The sequence below is a fragment of the Phoca vitulina genome, unplaced genomic scaffold, assembly GCF_004348235.1.
Source record: "Phoca vitulina isolate PV1807 unplaced genomic scaffold, GSC_HSeal_1.0 scaffold14, whole genome shotgun sequence".
In the NCBI taxonomy this organism is placed as follows: domain Eukaryota; kingdom Metazoa; phylum Chordata; class Mammalia; order Carnivora; family Phocidae; genus Phoca; species Phoca vitulina.
Genome location: NW_022589717.1, coordinates 36,281,217 through 36,302,455, shown reverse-complemented (window position 1 = coordinate 36,302,455; position 21,239 = coordinate 36,281,217). Strand labels below are relative to the sequence as shown.

At 35.3% G+C, this 21,239-nt stretch overlaps 1 protein-coding gene across 4 annotated transcripts in view; it reads left to right on the top strand.

The window, feature by feature from the left end:
• Positions 1-21,239, top strand: part of FSTL5 (follistatin like 5) — a 726,034-nt gene that overhangs the window by 653,168 nt on the left and 51,627 nt on the right. For all 4 annotated transcript variants that reach the window (XM_032413109.1, XM_032413108.1, XM_032413107.1 and 1 more), the window contains 2 exons: positions 10,373-10,480; positions 16,714-16,838. In XM_032413109.1, coding sequence (XP_032269000.1) covers positions 10,373-10,480; positions 16,714-16,838 — 233 coding nt within the window. The remainder of the gene's footprint in view (positions 1-10,372; positions 10,481-16,713; positions 16,839-21,239) is intronic.

The window sequence follows — 21,239 nt, the reverse complement described above, 5'->3', positions numbered from 1 at the left end:
CTGTTGGACTGAATAATGGAAATCTAACCATATGCACATTATGAGATATACCCCCTAAAAAAGATAAAAGAAAAAGTGACATTTAAGGACAGTACAGATAATGCAAGAATTATAATAACAACAAAACAATATAGCTGATGTAGCTATATTGACATCAGATTTTAAAATTAACTTTAAGGCACAAAGCATTGAGTTGAAGCAAGTTACTTGATAATGATAAAATGTTTACTTTGTTAAGAAAATATAAGACTAAAAACATATATGATTGCTTACAATTTTACAAGGTGATTATTGCCAAACTACTACTAGAGATTGACATAGGATCAAAGTGAGAAGAACTTGATACCTCTACACATGATAAATCAACAAAATTAAGAGTATATGTGAATTGAACAACACTGTTGCTATGCTTGAATTAACAGATGTGTGTGTTAGCCTTTGCATCCAGCAATGATTATATCTATATCATCTATATCATCTATATCATCTATATCTATATCTAAAAAGAGATAAAATGTTTAGATATATATATATCTCATCACTAAACATTTTATCATATCTTAGTCCATTAGGGCCACTATAACCAAATAGCAGACTGTGTAGCTTATAAACAACAGAAATTTATTTCTCACAGTTCTGAGTCTGGAAAGTCCAAGATCAAGGTGTCAGCATGTTGTGATCTGGTGAGGGTCCTCTTGCTGGTTCATAGCTGGTGCCATCTCACTGTGTCCTCAGACAGTAGAAGGGGTGAGGAATCTCAGAAGGATCTTTCTTTATAAAAGCACTGATTCATTCATGAGGGTTCCATCTTCATGACCTAATCACTTCTCAAAGACCACACTTCCTGATATCATCTTTGAGGGTTAGGATTTCAGAATATGAATTCTGTGGGGAACACAAACACTCAGACCATAGCATTTCATGCATTTGAAACATTTCACTAAATGCTTCATTTAGTGAAAATGAACACATGATAGACTATAAATTAAGTCACAAGAAATAGTAATGAAAATTATTTCATACCGATTCTCTGACACAATGTTAAGCTATTAATAGCACCGATGTAAATGTAAAATATTAATATCAATATCAAGTAATATTAACAATCATGATTAAATATGTTGAATCCAAATAAGGCTGTATTTTCAGGGAATTTTTCTCCTTAATTAAAAAAAAAATCAGCAATAGGTTAATTTAACCAGATAATTTTAGAATTTAGCTGAAGAAAATCAGAATCTGAAGGAAAACATAAAGATATGTATATAAAGACACAAAGGAATTAATGTATAAAAGGTAAAACTTAAGTTATTCAAAAAAGACTCCTCAAAAGGAAATTGGGAATTTTTGCAAAAAACAAGGACAAAAGTCATGATTAACACTATTAGAGTTGAGTAAAAGAATATATAACCACACTTCTAGCAGAGAGTAAAAGAAACTAAGAAAGTATTAAGGTAAAAGTCATGGTAGTGGATTTTAAAAACAAAATGGGAAAGAACAAATTAAAGGGAAAACATGTTTATATCATGTAACCCAAACAAGAATAAAAAAGGAATCTTGATTTGAGAGGTCTAAAACAAATCAACAAAAAAATACCCTGTCCTAGATGGGTTTAGAGGGGAAAGCCAACTTGGTGGTTGATTTCCTGCCTTACTCACTCTACCTGCTCTGGGTAAGCCCCTGTATATTTTCAGACTTTCTATTACCAAAGACAAATCTTAAGCTTCTCTCCATGCATCTTGCCCCACATCACCATTTATCACCCTTATTGCCTCACTTCCTACAGCTCCCTTCTATTTGGAGAACAGTGGGAACCAAGAATAATGTACCAGATACATTCCTATTGTAGGAAGAATGTGAGAACTTAAACCTTGGCGCAAAAAGGCAGAGGCAGTAGAATGTCATGGGGCTGCTCACGCAGCTCTGGCGAGATGTGTGATGGCATTGAAGATTATCCTTCTGTCAATGAAAAGAAAAGGTTTTGAATTATAGGGGCTAGGGAATACCTCGCTGGAAAGAAGGGAAGTGAAAGAGCAGCTCCTACGATTTGGGCCATTCTGCAACAAGATGTTGGATAGAAAAGCAGAGATCACCATTGTTTATAAAATGAAAATTTCCATACTGGGTACAGTCAGTCTCGTACTCTTTCCGATAGGAATACTAGTTCTTGAAACCTACTGTTGACTGTAAATATCAACCTAAAATTTTAGATCTATACCACAAAAGATTGTCTTTTTAAAAAACTAAAATTTTCTGGGTTTAAATTTGTCTAAGTTTTCACTTTCAAAACCATGTATAATTTCAGTCTGTGAGCTCATTAGATAATAAATTCCATACGTCTACTACCTGCAGGGTGAAAGAACACTGCCATATATTTGTCTTAACATTACCTTAGGGTATGTAAATTTTAGTCCTCAGAAGTACATGCTTAAAGGTGAATTATAAATATCCTAGTGGTTCTATTTTCATACTTGAAAATACTTCATTTCTTAAAATTATAAATTCCCTCAAGGTTTTCCCAATTTAAAAACAGCATGATAGATTTTGCAGACTTAGATATTGAACCCTCTGTTTTACAAATTAATAATCCAAGGAGTTCAAGTTTTGAAATTAAAGAAAGAACATTTCTAGCTACTTAAAAGACTACATTGAAACAACAACAACAACTTTGTGATTTAAAGCTGTATTTATCTCCAAGGACAGAGCACACTCAAAGTCAACTGCCAAGTACGAAGTTAATTTCGTAAAAATTAAGCATCCTTTCTCAACTTGACCACTTTTCTCAACTGAGGCTAGGTTTGAAGTCAGTCTTTTTTTTTTGCATCCAAGTGAAATTATACTTCCTGATTGTGTGCTGTAGGCGTTTTTTTATTTCTTTCAAACCTGAGTTTATTATACAGAAACAGCTAAGAATATTAACTATAACAGAAATTTAGTTAATCTTGGGGCGCCTGGGTGGCTCAGTCGTTAAGCGTCTGCCTTCAGCTCAGGTCATGATCCCAGGGTCCTGGGATCGAGCCCCGCATCGGGCTTCCTGGTCAGCAGGAAGCCTGCTTCTCCCTCTCCCACCCCCTCTGCTTGTGTTCCCTCTCTCGCTGTGTCTCTCTCTGTGACATAAATAAAATCTTAAAAAAAAAAAAAAAGAAATTTAGTTAATCTTCTCCCAAACATGATAGAAAATGTCATGGAATTTTCTCTGGTGTGGATACAGAAATGGAACATTGAAGTCCAAAGTCAATCTTGAAAAAAAGAAAAGAGACAAAAAAAGAAGAACACTATTCTTATTTAACTTTAATCTTTCAAGCTTTCTTTTTCAATCTAGTTAAAGTAGATCCCTAGTGTTTTATACAGACCTTAACTAAGAAGTTATATTTCTGACTTTTTCTTTTGCATGCAAATACATGCAGAAGAATACATGCAAAAGATTGTGTGGATTGGTAGTAAATGTGTCTTTAGGATTAAAAATTTAAAAAATTGGAACAGTTTTGTTACATTTTATTATTAAAATGACAAATATTTCCTTGACAACACAAGCTTTTATAAAATTCATGATAAAATATTACCATTAGAGTATATTTGTTTTCAGTGAATGCAACAGTATCATTTTTATCTGCAGCTTAAAAAGTAAAAGATCACAGTTTTTTAATGGAATCGGTAAGGTTGCTGTTGCTTAACCATCAAATGTGTATTGCCTTTCTTACTGTGGAATTTTTGTCAGAGTGGCAGGCAGGTGATATTTGGCTGTATTAAAGACTGGCTAGTAAACAACTGACCTCATTTTGTCTTCCGTGGAGCAAAATCAGGTTCTGCTTGGATGCCAAAGTGGCTGGTGACACCTCAGGAGTATTCTTAAGTGTCATCAGCAGTCTCCTCTAGCCATTAGCACATTATCTTGAGAATCGACATCATTAGTTTAAATTAGGTTCACTTAATTAGCCAGCTGGTACTCTCCTTGTCAGGTTGATAAACAAGCTGTGCTTCACTGTTCCTTCATGTCAAGACCAAACCCCAAGTTTTGTGTATCTTTGTTGCTATTACCAGTATTTCCCCCTCATAAAAAGGCCATCTTTGTAGAAGCTGAGGCAACTGGTCCATGATCAGGATAGCATACACTTTAAATTTTTTATATTTGTCTCACCTCCTCAACAAGTACTGATAAATTTGTGGAACACTGAGTATGTTGAGATTATGAAGGAGTTAAGGTTTGTAGATCGACAAAGAGGAAAAAAAAAACCCTTATAATGTAAGTAAATTATATGCTTAAGCAATGTTTTAAAATATTAAAGAAAAAATATTTTACTGATATCTTCATAAAGCTACAAATAAGACCTTTTTATTATTACATTATATAGTGTATTTTCAGCATTTTAATGAAGGACTATAACAAGTTAATTCAACATGATAATATAACACTCTGAAAATGGTACTTATATGGGAAATTAAGAAATGGATTTTCAGACCTGAATATGTAGATCACTACTATTAATTACTTACAATAACAACACACTGTAATTTGAAAGGTATTTCTGAAAATATTTAAAAGATCAATTCATTTTTGAAAGTAAGATTGTGGCTTAATTATCTGAATATCACCAGGCCAAGCAAATGCCACTGTGTACAGAAAACCATAGTGTTTATGATATGGGAGAAAAATTTCCGACCTAAAGTATTAGAACCTTTAATTTAAACAAAATTTTACGGAATCATTCAATAGATCTAAACTGATTCCCTTTGTTCTATTACGGCCGGGATTTGAATCACCTGCTACAAATAAATCTCATTTCCTTAGGCTTCTCAAGGCAAAGTCTGAAAACAATTTCCTAGCAAAATAATATCAGTAGTTAAATACAAATTTATGCAAAGTAATAAATGAGCAATCTATATAGGTTAATTCTGAGGTGGAAGATGAATCTATATGGAATGTTTTCTTACAATCACATATTCTTGAATGTTGTTATTCAACTTATATCATTTCTTCTTGATAAATGGCTGGTAGGTGCAGGAAAAAAAACAAAAACAAAACAAAAACCTATAGACACCAAAGGTAGTCTCCAAAGTGGAATGAAAGATGCTGAGTTGTGATAAGGGAATACTAGGATGTCATTTATATGTCTTTTTATCTTTAAAAAATCATATTATATTTTATAAATATTTAACATATGGGCCAACGTGGGAAGCTCACAGTCATCTGTATGTTGAATAGTGATGTAATGCACACAGTGGACAGGAGGGCACCTAGACGAAAGTGGGAGTTTTACAATAAGAAGGGATCAATATTGGTACTTTAGTTCACTCTTATCTTTACAAAGGAGATAACAATACTGCACACCTCAACACAAAAGTTGCTATGAAGATTAAATTAAAATAATTTGTATTTGGAAAACGTTAAAAAAACTCCTCTGTTCATAATAAGTATGATACAGAGTGTAATTGTCTTTCTTAAATAAAATAATAATGATGATTTTAATAATAATAAGTTTTGGAACACTGTTTAATTTTGCAATTTGTTTTTCTTAATGATGTAGATTTAGAGTCCCATTAATTGTATGCTGAATGTTGCTATTTACAAGGTATTGTTCTAAGTGCATAGGTTATATTATTGACTTAAACAAACAGAAAAAAAGCTGCTTTCTTGGAACCTAGAATCCGTTGGATGAAGATGGACAATGAAAAATAGGAATACTAAAAATGCAAATTATATAATATGTGGTCAGGTAGTAAGTGCTTTGGAAAAGGTAAAATTGTGGTGTAAGACCAGGTGGGATTGGGAAAGCTAAGGGTGAGGGGATGTGCACCAAGTGAAGGCTGGTTACAGTATTAAGCAGGGTGATCAGACTGGCCTCACTGAGAAGGTGAGTTCTGAGCAGCGAACGTGTTGAGGAAGCAGACACTGGACTATCTAGGGGAAGACCATTCAGGGAAAAAGCCCTCCGAAAGCCCTCCAAAAGGTGTGTGTGGCTGGCATGCTGGATGAACAGCAGGAGGCCCAGAGCACTCCACCGGAGTAGTAGATGAAGGGGTCAGAGAAAGAAGATGGAGAGGGCAGGTCAGCTAGGGCCTGGTAGTCATTCAAAGGACTTCTGGCTTTACTGTGAGGGAAATGAGGAAACACTGTAGTGCTTTGAGCAGATTAGTATTATGATCTGTCTAATGCTTACAAAAAAAAAAAAAATCATCCTAACAAATCTGTTGAGAAAGGTGGTGAGTATATATAAAGGTAGAAGTTAGAAACCATGTGATGGATTCGAGAAGATAGAGGCTCTGTTCTCGGTGGGTATCAGGGGAGGTTCTGCCGAGGGCAGTATTTAGAAGTCGGATAGAATCCTGTTTCCTGAGAATGTGAGGCATGGGAGAAAGAGGGCAGTCAAGGATAAGAGAATCTTTACAATCCCTTTCATAAAATGTGGAGAAACATTTAAACTATTTTGTAACACAGAGGCTTACAGATTTAATTGTGGCAAGAAAAATATTTTAAGTATCAAATATAGTGTCTTTCTCTTTTTCAAAAGCTAATGGTCTAAACTTACTCATCATTTAAAGTAATTTCCACAGTATACCAGCAGGTATTTTGTGAAATCCAATAACATACAATTTATTCCTTTCAAAAGTTGACAGTGTAAGTAGGAAAATATCTGGTTTTTTTTGGCTAAAAATTGGGTATGGCAAGATTATCCTGAAGATGGTTGTTTGGAAATATTTCTGTCTTTTTAGATGATCTTGTTGCTGAAAACCATGTAAATGTCCCCTCTGTAAAATGTGTTATATCTACACTTGAAAAGCTGTAAACAGATTTTTTTTTTTCCCTAAGAGTTAAACATTTTCCAAATAAAGTATGTCAGATGTTTTTTTCTTCATTTTGATCTGCATATCTTTTTCAGTTCTGGTGAGCTATTATAACCAAACACCAAAATATATTGAATTTAATATTAAGCCTTTGAAATGCTGAGAGACAAAAATGTTCAAATATTTTGGAGACCACTGAGCAGATATGTTTCAAAATCCGAAGCTCTTTTGAAAATTGGTATTTTTCTCTTTCAAATACGTATATCTTCATTATTTGAAAGCAGTTATCCATGGACTGCTTTTTGACATCTCCTGGAACATATTCTCATAAATTAACTTTAAAAAATAGTCTCTGTCTTCCCATTTATAAAAATATTCATACTTAAAGGCTCAATAAAAGCATCACCTCTCACCCTTATCCTTTAACGTGCTTTGTACCTCTTGCTCTGCACTTTCAGGGCATTTGGTCCTTATTTTTATTTTGTGATAGGCATCTAGTTATTTTAAGTTCTTTCACCCTCTCGCCTATAATTCTTTAAGGACAAAGACTGTGTTTATTTACTTTCTGTTCTAAGTCTCAGATTCTTAATTTGCTAAATAAGGGTACTGGGTACTTTATCTCTAGCTTTAAAACACTATGATGCTAATTGTCATGAAAATACCTCTAGTTCAATTAGCTTTTCTGACAGTAATAGTAGTATTTCCATGGCATACCACAGAAAAGCTTAGTAACTTCCCAAGGTATTATTACTATTCTTTTCACTTAAGTGAGGACACTAAAATGTGCAGTCGGCTTCAGAATGCCTGCTCATAAGCATGGTGTATACTGCTTCTCACTGATTCTCGGCTAGGTCTGTACTGCTTATATAGATGATACTGCGTATATTTGGGCCCGTGGATTTCCTTACACCTTCCAAAAGAGAAAAAGCCCAAAGAATGTGTCTTATACATGAGGCAACAATAGGAGGGCAACATATCCACACATTGTCAGAAATTAAACTATCAGCTAGGAAGGATGATGGTTCATGTTCAGGGAGGCTGTACATTCGGGATAAACAGACTATCAAATCCCAGCTCTGCTGATCACCTGCTGGATGATTACTGGTAAGACTGAGTCTCCATTTCTTGTCTGTTTTATGTAGATATTAACCCATGGCCTGTGGTATGCCCCTTAGGAAAGGGATCAGTGGAAGAAAAGAACCTTATGAGAGCTGGCAAGCTGGAAGTTTTCATTTAAATTGTTCTTTAATATTTTAAGTTATCTAAAGATCTTTGCTCTTTGTGTAACTGTCTCAACAATTGAATAACAATGAGGTCTTTGTTACTATTGCTTTTGGGTTGAACTATTTTATCTTTAACATCTTAAAGACATAAAGATTATTTCCTTTTAAGCTGCATACAAAATAGGGTAACTGCTATAATCACACACAGATCAAGTTTTACATATAAAGGGGAAAATATGAAAAATCAAAGGAATTTTATTGCTTTGTTATTAGTGTGATGATTAATGATGGCACTTTTGCTATATACATATTGAAATTATCATTGAGTACATGAAGAATTTAAATGAAACATCTGGCATTCACTGGATTGCAATTAACAAAATACCAGACTATTTCTTAAACAATAAAGCTATTTAATTATCCCAAATAACCTCATCTAGAGACAGTTACTCTAGGTTTGTGCAGCAACTCAAGGTTGTTATGGAGAATTCAGTCTTCTTTCATTTTTCTCCTGCCAAACCTTCAAGGTGTTGTGTGGCTTTTCCTTCTTAAGCTTATTGTTTCCTGGCCTCAAAATGACTTTGGAAATTAAGGCTTAATGTTCTTTTTTTTTTTTTAAGATTTTATTTATTTGACAGAGAGAGAGAGATAGCAAGAGCAGGAACACAAGCAGGGGGAGTGGGAGAAGGAGAAGCAGGCTTCCTGCTGAGCAGGGAGCTTGATGCAGGGCTCGATCCCAGGACCCTGGGATCATGACCTGATCTGAAGGCAGACATTTAATGACTGAGCCACCCAGGCGCCCCAAGGCTTAATGTTCTTATATGATAGCATTCCAAGCAGGAACAAAGTGTGGTGCAATATCATTCTCAAAAATCGTTCAGCGTATTAATCCTCACCATGTATAAATGAGACTAGGTCATGTGACCACAGGAGCCTCTAGAGAGGCTGGGAAACTTGGCATTTGTGAAAGCGGAATAGGCTTAAATCTCTGATGCTCGCCAAGTGGGCTACTTTCCCTGAGAACATTGTTGGCCACCTGATCCCAAATCAACATAATGGCTCTGTGAGCCAGGAAGAAAGTCATGAGGGGGCAGAAATCGGAGGGGGAGACGAACCATGAGAGACGATGGACTCTGAGAAACAAACTGAGGGTTCTAGAGGGGAGGGGGGTGGGGGATGCGTTAGCCTGGTGATGGGTGTTAAAGAGGGCACGTTCTGCATGGAGCACTGGGTGTTATACGCAAACAATGAATCATGGAACACTACATCAAAAACTAATGATGTAATGTATGGTGATTAACATAACATAATAATAATAAAATAAGTAAATAATTAAAAAAAAGAAAGTCATGAGGACACTAATACAGAAATGTTTAAGTAGGCCTTTTCATAAATCAAATAATTAATTCAGTAATCCAAGAATATTGAGAATTTTAAATAGATAAAATTCAGGGCAAGGTTTTAGAAAATAAATATATTAGTAAGACTAAATTGCCAACATGTAAGCTAAAATATGAATCTTCACAAGTTCAACCACAAGTGTAGTATACCTTTAACTAACCCACCGTGAAGATTGCATTATGAACTAGGACTTGGGAAATTCTCTAAGGATATTCAACAGAGCTTCGAAAAGAAATGCTTTCAATATTGAATAAATGTTGTTTTATTGAATACAGTTTGTTTTATGTTATAAAATTAGAAAAATATACATAAGGAACTACTACAGGAAATTACTTGAAAAAGGTATTAGCTTGAAATTAAGGTGAGTGAAATAACTTCCGGGCAGCAATTTGTTTTCTGGATGTTTTGTTTTAAGTAAATGCTAAATATTATAAATATTGGCAGAAAAACACATTTACCATATCAAGGATGGTTAAAAAATGCTTTTACTTCTTTTGGTGATTTTAGATTTCTCGTTAAGGAAACTAAATTAGGTAATCTGTCATTAAGGTTACCGTGGTCTATCATATGTAGGCATTTTGGCATTATAGACAGCCAAATCCCATGCCCAACATTAGAATGAAAAAAACCTAATAGTATAAACATAGTTCTTACCTGTGTTCAACAATTGAATAAAATACACGTATTAATCATTTATATATCTTAAGTTTCTAAATAGCTTCTCCATGACACCCAATTTGCATAGGTAATGAGGAACATAAGACTATATAAAATTGTACAAAAACATGCTTGGGTAAAGTATCATATTCCCAAATTAAACAAATAAAGGTTTAGAAAAATCAGAAAATTGGCAACATAAATTTTTAATCTGACATCTAAACTCTTGTGTTCTCTCATAATTTCTGGCATAGTTTTAAACTAATATTTCAGTCTGAAAACATTTTTTTTTCAACTCCCATTTATTACAGGCAGTAAGCACAGACCCTGTACCAGTTAAATTACACTACGACAAATCACATGATCAGGTCTGGGTGTTGAGCTGGGGTACCGCAGAAAAGACTTCTCCAACACTGCAGGTAAGCACATTTCGGTAAATTTGAGAAAACAGTGATATTTAAACCTTTAGATATCTCATTGGATATTTATAACTATGTAAGAGTGATCTTTTTCCATCTGAGGACTATACTTTAATCACATCTAGATCTGCACAGAAAGGGGGGAACAAGTTAAAACTCAAGTACTTGTTTGGATGGAAAATAATGCAGGTTATACTTATCAAAGGTTAGATTTTTATGCAAAATGAAAAATCAATGATGACAAAACCAATGCCATTAGGGAAAAACAGTCATAATTTACCTTTCAACAATTACCTGCCTCCTGTCAGTTTTCATGAGAATTTTCTTGTTTCAATCTCTCTTTTCAAAATGGGGCTTGTGAGCTAGAGACCAAGAGAGTTAGTTAGACAGTGTCAAGGCAGATCTCCATTTTTCTCCAAAACAGATAGTATGTTCTTATCTCAGCACAGGCTCATTTCTAATTGGGGAATAAGTGGTATAGTCTTTGTGGAATTTGCTTATGTTTTAAAGTTGTTTATATAGATCTTGACAGATAGAGGAAAAAAATATATTTTGACGATATCTCTCTGGCACAGTTTCAATTGTTGGAGTTAAAAGTTTAACAGAAAACTGAGAGGGAATGAGAAGGAATATTTGGCCCTGAAAATGTGTTTTATCTGGGCGCCTGGGTGGCTCAGTTGGTTAAGCGACTGCCTTCGGCTCAGGTCATGATCCTGGAGTCCCGGGATCGAGTCCCACATCGGGCTCCCTGCTCGGCGGGGAGTCTGCTTCTCCCTCTGACCCTCCCCCCATCATGCTCTCTCTCTCATTCTCTCTCTCTCAAATAAATAAATAAAATCTTAAAAAAAAAAAAATGTGTTTTATCTATGTCTCAAACTACCTCGTGATAATAGCACTGCCGTGAACATTCCTCTCCTTACAAATCATTAATCTTTGGCCAGTTTCCAGTAAGTCGATTGAGTGCCATGCTTTTAATTTTAATCAGTTGTCACTGTCAATACTTTAAATATTTCTAAAGGATTTTTAGTTTTGCAATATTTAACTTACAAAAGGCAGGTCTATTGAAATGAAATTTTTTAAAGGAACTATTAGAATGACACTTCCTTTTATATTTCATTGGAAATACGTGTCATTTGAAACATTACCATATAATAGTATTCCAGTTATCTATTATGGCAAATCAAATCACCCCAAAATTTGATGTGTTAAACAGAATTAAAGAATGACTTACTACCCATAGTTCTGTGGTTCAGCAATCTGGACAGTTTGTGGGCCTGATGGGGGAACACTCAGAAGGCCGCACTCCTCTGATTGCGGTAGCTGGATGGTTCAAAATAGCCTCACCCCCACGTCTGTTATGTATTCGTGGTGAATAGCTGGGTGGCTTGTGTCTCCTGCACGTGCCTGCTCATCCTTTAGACTGGCATCTCAGCATGGTGGTTCCAGGGTATAAGACGGTGGAAGTTGCAAGGCTAATTAAGATCTAGGCACTAGAATTCACATTAAATCACTCCCACCACAACTTCTTGATCAAAGCAAGTCACACTGCCTGCCTAGATTCAAGAGGGTGAAATAACAGAGCTCATCTTTTGCTGGAAAGAGTACAGTCTTCATTGTGGACAGTTGTTTGACTGACCTGTCACAATATGGTAATATTGTCTAGTTATTTGATATTTTGTACTTAAATCTTGACAAGAACAGGTCAATATGTATGATTTTTTAAAAATCACTCTTATGAATTATTTTTAATTCTATTACCTTTTAAATAAAATAAAACAGCTTATAAAAGTTAAAAAAATATATATTTTTTTCTTTTAAAGTTGTATGAATTTTCAATATATTGTGTTCTTTGGAACTGAATCTTTCCCTTCCCTTTTGGTACTTGCTACTTTTATAGATTAATAACTTTCTCAGTGTTGCAAACCTTCCATAAAGCACAATTAGGCACACTCCTTTAATATCATACAGAAAGGGTAAAATAGTCTTTGAAAAAGTGTTAAGTTACTTCCTACACATTATTCAGCCATTTAAAAATGGGTTCTTTTTCTCTGAATGTCCAGTAAAAAAATATGCTTTTAAGATTTAATGAATTTTTTAAATATTTGCTGGGTGGAGGGAAAGGTAACTCTCACACCTGAAAATGTAAAATAAAATGTAAGAATTGAGAAGTACTCTTAAAATAGTACATACAGGAAGATTTATTTGCATAAAGTAACATTTATGCACATGTACATACACATATATATGTGACAGATTAGATAATACATAGATAGTTATATAGACAGGCTGACAGGAAACGCAGGGTCTCTGGATCAGAGAACAGACCATTTCTTACTCAGAAGCATGCTAGTGTTTATACCCCAGCCCCCATCCTAGGGGTGATGTGGTGAGAGACTAATGTAACCTCTTTGTATAGCACAGTTGCACTAACAGGAGAAGGACCCTGGAATCATGTGTCTCAGAGGTTTTTTTTTTAGACTGTTGGCACATCAGTCCACCCTCTTCCATGACAGAGATTATTACTCTGGAATGCAAATTTTATCAGGTCGGTACCCTGGAATATAAGTAAGGCTCAAAGGAATTAAGTCTCTACCTCTCTCAGGAGCAATACCCCACCTTTAGCTTCCAAGACATTTTTGCTATGCCATCATCCTTTCCCCAACTTTGCTAGAGCCCTTTGCTCAGAAAGACCTGACTCAGCAGAAATGTCAGAATAGTCACGGATAATTGTCTCCCAACAAGATTATCAGGAAACATCTGCAAAGGAAATGGAACTTAAGATTTGTTTGAAAAGTGGAACAGACTTTCCTTTGGCAAAATTGAATTCACCAAACCAAAAACATGGGCAAGGTCCCATTTTGGCTAGGGTGTCCCTGTGCCATGTTGAAAGATCAGACTAGAACTAGAGACATTGATGCTAGGTTGTGATGGTTAGTTAGGTAGTGACTTTTTACCCTAATGCAGTGTATCTTACAATAGTGTCCACTGAAAACTTGAAGGTGCAAAAGCATTTTATTTTCATAGGATCTGAAAGTCCTATGTATACTTCTACTTTGCGTTTTCATTTTGACTATAATCCAATCTATACATCTTTGTCAATTATGGAAGCAAAATATATTATTTTCTGTGATATTTATAATTAATTAATAAAAACCCGTGAACTGTCATGTAAGGTATATAAGACAGTGATTTTCCAATTAGTGTCATCTGATGAATTCTCAAAGATTTATTATAGTTATTTTTTTTTCTTTTTAAAAGGCATCTATGCCTTATGAAAATTTAAGAAATGCTGTTGTAAAAGTCATGAGACTGTCATCTGCACAGTTTTACAATCCATGTGTAATGTCTTTCCAAACGCACGATAATTAGAGATGAAATGTCCCCAAGAAACAACTTGGAATAAAGTCTTTACATCTTGCTGTTGGCCAGGAAGTAGGCCCCAGCCAGATGGGGTGACAGTGGGAGGTGGCAACTGTGGGTTTGTGGAAGGCATCACACATGGAGGAACCAGCCGCAGGATGCCATTAGGAAGGAACCAAGGATTGTCGCAAGATCGGGCCTATTGATTAAGGTGCATCAGAGATCAATCTGTGTGTCCCTGCAGTTAGTCAGCTCAGTCCTGAATCTGGCAATCCACCACTTCTGTTTAACTGCAGCAGTGAGAAGGATCTAGAACCATCAGGGAACAAAATCCGGACTGGGAAGAGCTAGGGAAGTGGTATTGTATTTTTTACAACCTAGGACTATGCCAAACACAAATGAGATGCTCAGTTAATATACCTTCATTGGCATAAAACAATTTTGCATCAGTAAGGTTGGGATACATTATAGTGTTGTTTGAATATTAAATTACGTGATGCCTGTAAACTACTGAGAACACATAGTGGCATAAAACAGGCTCTCAGTAAATATTATTCCTGCTGCCATCAGTCTCAGTATTATTATTATTATTTTTTTTAAATATTTTATTTATTTATTTGACAGAGAGAGAGACAGCGAGAGAGGGAACACAAGCAGGGGGAGCAGGAAAGGGAGAAGCAGGCTTCCTGCGGAGCAGAGAGCCCGATGCGGGGCTTGATCCCAGGACCCTGAGATCATGACCTGAGCCGAAGGCAGATGCTTAACAATTGAGCCACCCAGGCGCCCCTCAGTATTATTATTAATTTCAAATACATGCACATGCATTTCGGAGCTATGCACCTCTATACAAACTAAGGGGAAGAAAATTCGAGGAGTTCCTTCCCCATTACTTCTGTTAACCTTTATTAAAATCTTGTAGACATTATTATAAATGACTAAAATCCATTGAAAACTTCCTCACTGACATTCATTAATAAAATAGGTATGGTATCTTTATAGCTTTTATTAAAGACTTTGGTTCTCTCTTCCTCTGGGCACACGATAGGCTCCTTTTGGTTAGGTGGAGACATATGATTAGTTCTGGCAAATGTGGTCTGTTGTAAATGGAAACATTCAAGGTAGTTGGCTGCTCGTTCAGCATGGGATACTAAGTGAAACAGTAGATATCCCACCAAAACCCTCTGGGAAAGTCATGGGTGTGAAATGAAATCTTAATTTCCCAAGCCTCTAAGACTTTAATATATTTTTTTCTTTTTTTTCTTCTAACCACAACGTAACTGAGTCTATCCTGTTATAATAACAATAAGCTATTTTCATTGGAAAGGCAATTTCCAGGGGAACTCAGTGAAAGTATACTCATATGAGTGAAGAAAAATAAGCCATTCAGAAAACAAACAAACAAACAAACAAAAACACAAAGTGCTACTTACTTCTGTCATAAAACCAAAGGAAAAGGCTCTGTGTTGAGGAAGGAAATTTATTTAACTTAAGAGAGTCAGTCAATTATTTAGGAAGTTTAATTTGGTGGTCATATGTAGAAAGGATTAAAAGGGGAGAAATAAAGGCAGCAAGTGCTTTAAAAGGCTAACACAGAACAATGGTTGACCAGCACGCTGACCACAGGAAAAAATGCGGAGCTGTGAAATATCTGAAGAAAGAACTGATAGAATTGGTGCATAATGGGATACAAGGAATATAAGAATTTAAATGTAGTGATCTTTTCTTTAGTGGACTATAAAGATTTTAAAAATTAATTGATGATGAATAAGAAGAAGAAATGTCTTTGATTAAAACTTACTTAAATCTGGGGCACCTGGGTGACTCAGTTTGGTTAAGCATCCAAATCTTGATTTCAGCTCAGGTCAGGATCTCTGAGATGGAGCCCATGTTGGCCTCCATGCTCAGCGGGGAGCCTGCTCAAGATTCTCTCTCTCTCTCTCCCTCTCCCCCTACCCCCTTCTCACTCTCTCCTCTCTAAAATAATAATAAAAATAACTTACTTAAATCTGTTACTTTCAATTTATAGGAGGAAAAAAATAAATATAATTTCATCAATTCTAAAGTTGCTAAGAGATAGAATATTTCATATGATTTGTTTTGGAGTTTTCAGTTTTGTTTCCAGCTCTGTTCTATATTAGAAGTTTTTTGTTTTATCAGTTACACCTCCACAAAGCTGAAGAAAGAAAGAAAAAGAAAGAAAGAAAGAAAGAAAGAAAGAAAGAAAGAAAGAAAGAAAGAAAGAAAGAAAGAAAGGAAAGAAAGGAAAGAAAGGAAAGAAAAGAAAAGAAAAGAAAAGAGGAGCAAGAAAGCTAATGATCTCGTTTACACCATATGTACACTTGCTTTAATTTTTTTCATTATAGCAAGGTTAATGCTTTTATAATACAGAAGTTGTTTCTACCTATTTTATTATTTAAGCAGAAATTCAAGATAAATCTTTCTCTGTTTTTTCTTTATAAAAACAAATTTCTGGGGCGCCTGGGTGGCTCAGTCGTTAAGCGTCTGCCTTCGGCTCAGGTCATGATCCCAGGGTCCTGGGATCGAGCCCCGCATTGGGCTCTCTGCTCCGCGGGAAGCCTCCTTCTCCCTCTCCCACTCCCCTTGCTTGTGTTCCCTCTCTCGCTATCTCTCTCTCTGTCAAATAAATAAATAAAGTCTTTAAAAAAACAAAAACACCAAAAAACCAAATTTCTATGTTGAAAATAAGCAAACAATTACAAAAGTCCAATTTGCTTAATGATATATTAATTTTGAGGATGGCAATAAAGAGTCTATTAAACAGCTACTGATTTGTTTCATCTCTAAATAAAACTAATGCTGGTACTATTAAGGAAATGCACTGCCAAGGTCTAACAGTGATACGCTCTGTTTAGGTAATCACCCTGGCCAGTGGGAATGTGCTACACCACACTATTCACACCCAGCCAGTGGGAAAGCAGTTTGACCGAGTGGATGATTTTTTTATTCCTACTACAACACTCATCATCACCCACATAAGGTAAGTGCTAAATGAGTGATCAACTTTTAGATTTCTCTCTAATTTTGATAGGAAGCCGTGGGAAGTCATAAAAAGTAAAACACATTTCCGTTATACAATGGGTACACACACAATTGCACGTAATTTACCTTGTTTCATCTGCTTGATGAAACTTTTATTTATCAACATTAGTAATGAATTTCCCATCTTGTATTTATTTTTATGCCTCATAAAGAAGTGAGTTTTAAAAGATAGGTTGCATTTTTAAATCAATTTTTATAGTTAATATTTTTGCAAATTGTCATTGGGGTCTTCTCATTAGGCTTTTGGAAAATGCTGACATTTGAACTCAGCATGATGAAAGAACCACTTCATAGAAATCCATTCAATGTATTATAATGACATTCTTTTATCATTTTTGCCCACATAGAAATTAATATAAAACTGTGTTGGAAGCATATAGTAAGTTGAAATGAAATGTTTGAGGCCTACACTTTGAGGAAACGCGTTGATGTGTTCTATCCTTGGATGTATTTATAAGAGGTGAAAAGGTAATCACTTCTAATGACATCACTCCAAAGTTCCAAAGAAGTGGTTTAAATGCTTAAAAGAGGGAGACTGAATATATCACAATTCCAAGTACTATATATTTTGATGATTTACTGAAAAACTTTTAAAGTATTACTTAGCAACATTAGGGAATTTGAACCAAACTAATATTTTGTTCTGTTTCTCAAGTCAATTATGTTGAGGGGGAAGTGCTCCAGATATGTTATATGAGTCATTATTTGATTCTTGTGTATATTTGTTTCTCTTATGTTAAACTGGAAATTATCTAAGGGTTGGAGTTGTAAGAATTCTGAGAGAGTGGAATTCAACTTCCAAAAGTAAAAAAGGGAGATTAATAAATCAGAATCGTGGCTCATAGTCAGACAATTCATAGAAACTGTTATTTGCACAGCCAAGTATGTTTTCAAAGAGGTTAGTATATTTTTCAAGCAAATGACCGTTACTTTCAGAATGTCTTTCATGTGCTCAGCAATAAAGTGATTGGAAAACATTATGTCCTATTACAATTATTACATGTTTTTATGGAAAATAAGTAGAACTTTCTGAAAATACAGCATATTTTTAAGTATTTGTGTCCAAGTAATAATTTTTACATCTGATTGTAAGTGCTATAATAGTTCAGACAGAAAAGAAATCAGCATATGAACCAAAAATGGTAGCAGTTGAGATGGTACCTAAAAAATGTATGTTTTTATACTTACTCAATAAGGATACAAGTTTATTTAATAGAAAATGAGTACAATAATTAATTCCTTTGTTATTTTCAAGTTGTTGATAAATTATTACAAATCAATAATTTACTATGTAACACTTGCTTTTATTTACCCCATTCTCCTATTATGCATTACTGTATTTAATACACTATTATCAACTTTGCTTTTTTTTTTTTTTTCAAATGCACTAGTGATGGGATTATTTGGGGCAAATTTCCTGTGGCTATAATACTAATAGGGTTAATAGTGTATGGTTTGGGCTATTTTCCCCTGCAACTAGTAAATTATATCATTGTGGTAAAATAGCTACCAGGTCAAGAGTTTAACTTTGTCTAAATGCAGCAAGTGCTATGTGTAATTCTGGGTTTGTATTTATAATTGGTATACAAGATTACATTGCACGATTATAGAATTACTATACATACAGTCAGAATATAATATCTCTTTAGGGTCAAAATGATTACTACATAGCTAGAGTTGGAGCTAGTAATTAGAAGAATATCTAAATAATGTGAACACATATAAGGCAAAATTTTATTTTAATTATTTCTCTATATTATGAAAAACACTGAAGAGCATGCTTGAGGATATTTTTAAACATCTTTTTCCTTTTAGGAATGGATAGTGAAATGCAGGGTTGTTTTGCCATACTTATAAAACATCCTAAATTAAATTATAGCAATCCTACTTACATAGCTTGCATATAGAGTCCCATTTTCATGAATGTGAATGATGGTCATATTTTCTACTGTACTTCAAATTAATTATTCCTATTACTAAAGGAAGAGTGAGAGTAAAAATTAGCATGCATTTCCAAAATCAAAACATTAAATGTAAACTATTTTTAACATAATGAGAATTTTTTTCTACATCAGGAAAATCTGAGGGATAGATATTGTCTTTTCTCCTGCCAATTTCATGTAACATATTTTTCTAACCAAATTTGGCATGTGTTTAAATATGTGTTGCAGAGATTGATCTTTTTGTAACTTGTGTTTTTCAGAATTTGAGACTATTTTCTGACTGCTGTGCTTGGTATATATTTCCAGGCCAGGCAGAAGGTCTGGCACATAATAACTGTTTAATTAATGAGTTTCCTTCCTCTGAACCTTTATCACATTAATCAACTTTTCTTTCAGATTGCTACACCCTCATTTCAAATAATTTATATCTCCAATGTCTGCAAAGCTCCTGGACAAGTGTCAGGATTTTATATCCTAAGTGCCTAAAAACTGGTAGTCTCTTAATTCATGTTTCTCACGGGAATGGAAATAAAGAAGAAAGCGTTACACTATTTCCTAAACCAGGAATTGGATTGGAATAGGATTACATAACATTAAGGGAACTGTATTTCTTATGTACTGAATTTCTCAGCATGTAACACGATATCAGAGATGCAACAAGTACTGCATTAAGTGCACATGGATTATGTGGAAGCAGTAAATACAAGTAATAAGTACTTAATCTCCTGTCAGACTGATCTAAGCCTGAAGGTCCCAGCAATACCATTTGCCATTGGTTATTGTGAATTTAACCAGTTTACTTCATTTCTTTCCAAGGACTGGAATGAAATAATGTTCAAATATTAAGTTGCAGGGTGCCTGGGTGGCTCAGTCGGTTAAGCATCTGCCTTTGGCTCGGGTCATGATCCCAGGGTCCTGGGATCGAGTCCCAACTCGGGCTCCCTGCTGAGCGGGGAGTCTGCTTCTCCCTGTACCTCTGCCCCTCCCCTGCTTGTGCTCTCTCTCTCTTTCTCTGTCAAATAAACAAATAAAATCTTTAAAAAAATAAATATTAAGTTGCCCATAATCGTTGTTGTTCATACTACTCATAATCCACACTGTTGCAGGGGCTCTCCTGCGAACAGTGACAATTTTGCTAAAAGCCCCTATTTTTCCCTGCTTGGCTTCTTCTCATTTTTTTTTTCCACATTTTTTTTCCTTTTTCAATGCCTCTAATTCTCAGGCTTGTTTAATCTAGTCTGTAAGGTAAATCAAGACTGAGGCATTTAAGAGAACCAAAATTATTTTATGCATCTATATTAAAAAATAAACTTGTAGCTTAAAAAATAATCAATCTTGGGGCGCCTGGGTGGCTCAGTTGGTTAAGCAACTGCCTTCGGCTCGGGTCATGATCCCAGGGTCCTGAGATCGAGCCCCACATCGGGCTCCCTGCTCGGCGGGAAGCCTGCTTCTCCCTCTCCCACTCCCCCTGCTTGTGTTCCCTCTCTCGCTGTCTCTGTCAAATAAATAAAATCTTTAAAAAAATAAAATAAAAAAAATAATCAATCTTCACAAAATTTGGGAAGTTGTTCACTTTATAGGACAGCTTAAAATTCTCAGCATTTTAAAAATTTGGGGTTCCTGGGGCGCCTGGGTGGCTCAGTCGTTAAGCGTCTGCCTTCGGCTCAGGTCATGGTCCCAGGGTCCTGGGATCGAGCCCCACATCGGGCTCCCCGCTCAGCGGGAAGCCTGCTTCTCTCTCTCCCACTCCCCCTGATTGTGTTCCCTCTCTCGCTGTGTCTCTATCAAATAAATAAATAAAATCTTTAAAAAAAAATTGGGGTTCCTAATTTATGTCCCCCCTTTTTAATTGAAATATAGTTGACATACAACTTGCCATGCTTGCTATGGTAAGTATAGTTACCATCTGTCACCATACATAAATACCACAACATTACTGACTATATTTCCTGTTGGACTTCTTAATCCCCTTCACCTATTTCACTCATCCCCCTCTTCATCCCCTCCCCCCGACAACCATGTTTGCTCTTTGTATTTATGATTCTGTTTTTGTTTGTTCTTTTTTTTTTTTTTTTGCTTTTTAGATTCCACATATCATTTGATGTTTGTCCTTGTCCTTGTCTTATTTATTTCACTTAGCATAGTAGCCTCTAGGTCCATCCAAGTTGTCATAAAAGACTTCATTTGTTTTTATGGCTGAGTAATATTCCATTGTGTGTGTGTGTGTGTGTGTGTGTGTGTACACGTACATGTGCTTCACATCTTCTTTATCCATTTTGAATGGCCTGAGGAATTTTAATTTCAGAAAACTCATTTCCATTTAAAAAATATCTGAGAAGGAAGGCCTGATTCTATGCACTCATTCAGTTCCTCAGTGAATTCCTTCCCACTCTTTC